This window comes from Staurois parvus, unplaced genomic scaffold, assembly GCF_062004578.1.
Source record: "Staurois parvus isolate SC_StPar_1 unplaced genomic scaffold, SC_StPar_1.0 ptg001192l, whole genome shotgun sequence".
In the NCBI taxonomy this organism is placed as follows: domain Eukaryota; kingdom Metazoa; phylum Chordata; class Amphibia; order Anura; family Ranidae; genus Staurois; species Staurois parvus.
In genome coordinates this window covers 1,707,759-1,712,725 of record NW_028318988.1, presented here as the reverse complement: position 1 = coordinate 1,712,725, position 4,967 = coordinate 1,707,759, and the positions used below count along the sequence as shown (strand labels likewise).

The following is a 4,967-nucleotide window of genomic DNA, read 5'->3' as shown; positions in this document are numbered from 1 at the left end:
ACTTATATACAGTACTATGGAGGAAAGCGCTATTTTTTAAAACTTGTTTTGAGCTGTTGCGGAGAAACAGTAAATTCTTAGATAATTAACTTGCAGAATTTGTCTGGATGGAGATGGATGTAAATTGCTGTATGGAAATCCAGTGAGAAAGGCTCAATCGTGTGGTTATAGACCCCTTAAATGGGTAAGGTGCATTGCAGTGCTGTTGGCTGACGTCACTCAGCCAGTCCAGGCTGGGGAAAGATCGGGGCCATATGGTTGGGATGAACCCAGGAGTCTGGAATTGCACCTGGCTCAGCTTCTCAGCGATTTGCTGAGAGTCTGAGCCAGCCACTCCCACCCCCTCCACAGCCGAGCACTCCATTAAGGGGTGGGGGCAGATGTTGGACTTACAGTCATCACTCTCTGCTCAGAGCGGCAGGGAGAACTGAGTAGTCAGTGGTGTTTGATTGCTCAGTTCTCAACCTTAGAGCCAGAAGTGGACAGATGTTGCATTGGATCTCTTTCTATGTATTTAAATATAAACGCTGTGCCAGGGGCGGAATGACCATTTAGAAACTCGGGCACTGCCCGAGGGCCCGGGGTCAGTAGGGGGCCCCATGAGATGCCCCTGGTACCTTTTTCATAGGCTTTTTTGAGTTTGGGCAAGGACACAGGGGCCCCATGAGATTTCAGTCCGCCCCTGCTCTGTGAAATCAAGTAGTAATGCAATTGTGAACTCAAGTGATTAGATAAAAAAAATCATATATATACAATTTATATAAATAAATAAAAGTCAATATATGTGAATAAAAATTCCAAAAATTATATATTAAAAAACAGTGATCAAGTCTACACACAATAACGTATATTAGTGTAGAAAAGTCCATTATAATCTTCTTCCACCTTCAATGTAATCCATATATATACACAAATTCCACCAATGCAGCTATTCGTGATCAATCACCAGCAGAAAAAATGTGTCTTCTACCACCTTTCAATCAGGCTGCTTACCTCAGGATTTTTGATCTGTAAGAATAGGTCAAAATGCGCCTTGTCCTTTAACAGGGCTATATCTCCATGCAGCTATGTCTGTGTCCTATCTTCCCAAGGATCATCTTTTCTCCAATATTTGCGCTCAAAAGAATAAAACAAACATCATTGTGCAACATGTAAAACTCCCATAAACTGTTTATTAAAGGATTAAATTATCACTCACTGCACTATAGCCAGCACACATTTTATTTATTTCAGGTTCTTATATAGCGCCGTCAATTTACCCAGCGCAATACATATATATTGTACATTCACATCAGTCCCTAACCCTCAAGGGGTGTACAATCTAAGGTCGCTAACTCACATTCATATACTAGGGCCAATTTAGACAGGATCCAATTAACCTACCAGCATGTCTTTGGAGTGTGGGAGGAAACTGGAGGAAACCCACACAGCCACAGGGAGAACATGCAAACTCCAGACAGGAGGTGCCATGGCTGGGATTCGAACCAACAATCCTAGTACTGCCAGGCGGAAGTGCTAACCTGTCAGGCTCCACCCAACGGGATCTCTAGTGGTCCACAGCAAAGGATTTCCCAGGACGCGGAGTCTAAGTCCCAGTCTGCCTTTTCACCAGAGCCCCCGATGGTGGGGATGGACTTGGTGCAAGACTGGAACCAGGTTGCTCCCCTGGGCACCCCCGGCGATGGTAGAGGGGTCCCGCTGAGGGTATGTGCCCGGGATGAGCCTGCTGTGAAGGGGCTGACAGGTCCCGATCTGAGCGGGATGGATGGATGACTGCTAGGAGTGAGCGAGGTCAGACTAGCCGGGTAGTGGGGACAGTGGGGACAGGTGCGGTACCAAGCTGCAGGCAAAGAGTAGTCAGGTCACACGCCGGGTTCAGTAACAGAGGGTCCAAAACAATAGTAACTATAGGCAGAGGAATGGTCAGGGACGAGCCGGGGTCAGAGCAGGAGAGGGTCAGCATAAATCAGAACAGGCTGAGTTTGGCAACAAGGAAACGTACTAACAGGAACACAGGAACAGGAACAAGACCTTGCGACAATGAGGACATTGCCTGGCCGGTTTAAATAGTGCGCCCTGCACCGTCATTGGTGCCAGGCGCACGCCCGTGTGTGCGCGAGTGCGCATACGCGGCCGCAATTGCTGCCGTGGTCGCCCAGGTCCTACTGCCCGACCGCTGATGCACCTGGGCAATCCGCGCATGCACGGATTCTCGCACCGTGGTGAAGACCGGGATCCCTGACATAACCATTTAGCCACTGTGCTGCTACACATAGAATAGATCGTCTTTTTAAACATCAAACAGTTTCCCCCTTAAGGTTGGATGTTGGCTTTAGATTCCTCACCAAAGATGGCCAACTTCTGGTTCCTATGTACTGTTCGTGATGACACCATCTGGCCATGCCCTTGACATGTTTTATCATCCAGTCATGACTGCTTCAGAAGGATGATTTTCTTTTAATCCTTTAATGATCCTCTTTTAACCAACCCGAAGACAAATCAATTTGGATAAATGCTATTCATGTGGTCACCAGGAGTCAACAAAGACTCGATGGCACATAATAATAATAATAACATTACTGCTAATATTAAAAATATTAATATTTAAGAATAATAATGATCTACTGGTCCAAGGGGGAATCATGGAAGGAGTAGGGCAGTCCAACTTTCCCCTTGCCCAGGAAGGTCTGAAATGTTGAAGGATATTTTGGGCTCCACAGTGAAGTGGTGGTCATAACCCGTTCACCTTGTCTGGGTTCACTACATGATTGACATGACGTAACCTTGTACCGTTTATCTACTGAAAGTGTACTGATGTATTGTATCTTAGCTTGGTACCCTAAGTGTTCAGTGAGGGATAAGGCTGCTCTCCAGAAAATAATCCACACTGCACAGAAAATTCTGGGCTGCAACCGTCTCTATCTAGATGAAATTTATGAGTCTCACAGTCTAGGCAGAGCAGAGAAAATAGTGAGAGATTCGTCCCACCCTGGTCACCATTTATTTTAAGTATTGCCATCTGGTAGACGGTTTAGAAACATAAAAGTGAGAACAAAGAGATTTAGAGAGAGGTTTTTTCAAAAGGGCTATAAAAACATTAAATATGAAAATTAATGAACTGGGTGGTCCTAGGTTGCTTTTATTATATATGTTCTTATTTTTAAAAGGAAATGTTTTAGTATTCTTGATTTGATTTATGTACTGTGCATGTATTATTTTTATGTTTTTTTATGATTTGTTAATGAGAGTAGAATAGAAATTTCATTATCTTATGATTGTGTGTGACTGAATCATCAATAGCATCAAACCAAGAAAAGAGTAGAGATCTGTTTTACACCATTACTATGCAAAACTCAAAACTGAGGTCAGTTTGGTTTTTAATTTAAAATTTCTCCTTTCTTGTTTTATTTTTTTCATGTTCTCTTTTTCACCGGGAAAGCTTGTTAAATGTATTTGCAGTACGTCATCCCAGTTTCTAATTAGTCCATCAGCGGCACCCGTAACAGCTGTGGCCCACTGGGAACACTTGGATGCAGCGACTGCAAATGTTTCCAGATCTAATTTGTGAGTGAGGTGACACCTTCTAAAGCCTATAAAAGCCCAACTGAATTCAAGAGAAAAGCAATGCAACGAATATCCACAGAACCTCTACAAATTACGTTTTTCAATTTAAAGCATTCAGATTGAATAAAACATTTTAGGAATTGTTGATTTTGCAAGACATAAATCCAAGTCATGAGCTTGTCTCTGAAAAATGTCTCTGTAACCAACTTTGTTCTGGTGGGGCTTATCGAGATTGAATCATTTCGATATGTTTGTGCTGTTTTTGCTCTTGCATTATTTTCAGTTACACTGTTTATGACTTCTATGATTGTCTACGTAACCTGGACAGAGAAAAGCTTGCATGAGCCTATGTACATCTTAATATGTATCTTGGTTATCAATGTGATGTTCGGGAACGCGTCATATTTTCCCAAGCTGGCCATTGACTTGTTGTCTGGATGCTCAACCATCTCACTCACAGGATGTCTCTGTCAGTCTTTCTGTATCGAGATTTATGCAACTAATGAAATTTTTACTTTTACAACAATGGCATATGATCGATATCTGGCTGTAGGCCACCCTCTGAGATACCACAGTCTGATGACCAACTACACAACTCAAACAATATCACTTGCCCTATATGTTTATGTAGTGGTGATAATAATTGTGGATACATTGTTGACATTGAGGCTAACTTTTTGTGGGGAAAATGTCAACAATGTCTATTGTGAGGTCATGTCTCTACAACCGCTTGCTTGTAACGATATAACAGTTAATGTCTTTTATGGAATGTTTTTGACCTTGTTCAATTCGATTGGCTGCTTGCTTGTAATAATGTACTCTTACATAAGAACAGTTGTCATCTGTTTGAAACTTTCTGCAGAATCCTCCCAGAAAGCTATACATACATTGATGACCCACATATTGGCCTTCTCTATTTATATTACCACCCTCTTGTTCCTCAATTTCAGGTACAGTCTAAGCACAGGTTCTATATCAACCGAAGTTGATGTTATCATACCTTTGATCGGAACTGGCATAGCTACTTCTGCAAACCCTCTAATTTATGGGATAAGGACCAAAGCTATTAGAGAAAAAATTGTATGCAAACTGCATAAAATTGTTGGTAAATCAACAGAATAAAATTATTTTTAATTTTTTCAGCAGCAGTCTTACCATTGTAGAGATGTGTTATTTTTCTAAACTTCTTTTTAACTGTTTGGGGATTTTGTGGGAAACAGAGGGCTGTACTCCAGTCTGTAGGAGTGTGCCTGTTATGTGTCCTATATGCATGGACTGTACTGTCTCAGTCACTTGCTACTTACATTTCCTCCATCCAGGTGTATTAGAAGTGCCATTCTGTGCTTTGGGTGTTTAGTTTCAAACAGCAGGCTTGGGGGGCCTTATAAGATGACTGGGAAGGT

At 42.2% G+C, this 4,967-nt stretch overlaps 1 protein-coding gene across 1 annotated transcript; it reads left to right on the top strand.

Annotated features, from left to right (window-relative positions):
- Nucleotides 1-3,647: 3,647 nt before the first annotated feature.
- Nucleotides 3,648-4,712, top strand: LOC149438385 (olfactory receptor 5AP2-like). The gene has a single exon (XM_089659882.1). It carries the CDS (start codon nucleotides 3,736-3,738, stop codon nucleotides 4,684-4,686), a length of 951 nt encoding a protein of 316 aa, XP_089516008.1. The 5' UTR covers nucleotides 3,648-3,735; the 3' UTR covers nucleotides 4,687-4,712.
- The last annotated feature ends 255 nt before the right edge of the window (nucleotides 4,713-4,967 follow it).

Excerpts from the sequence above, each read along its gene's own strand:
- LOC149438385 (XM_089659882.1), top strand. The coding sequence starts at position 3,736 with ATGAGCTTGTCTCTGAAAAATGTCTCTGTAACCAACTTTGTTCTGGTG.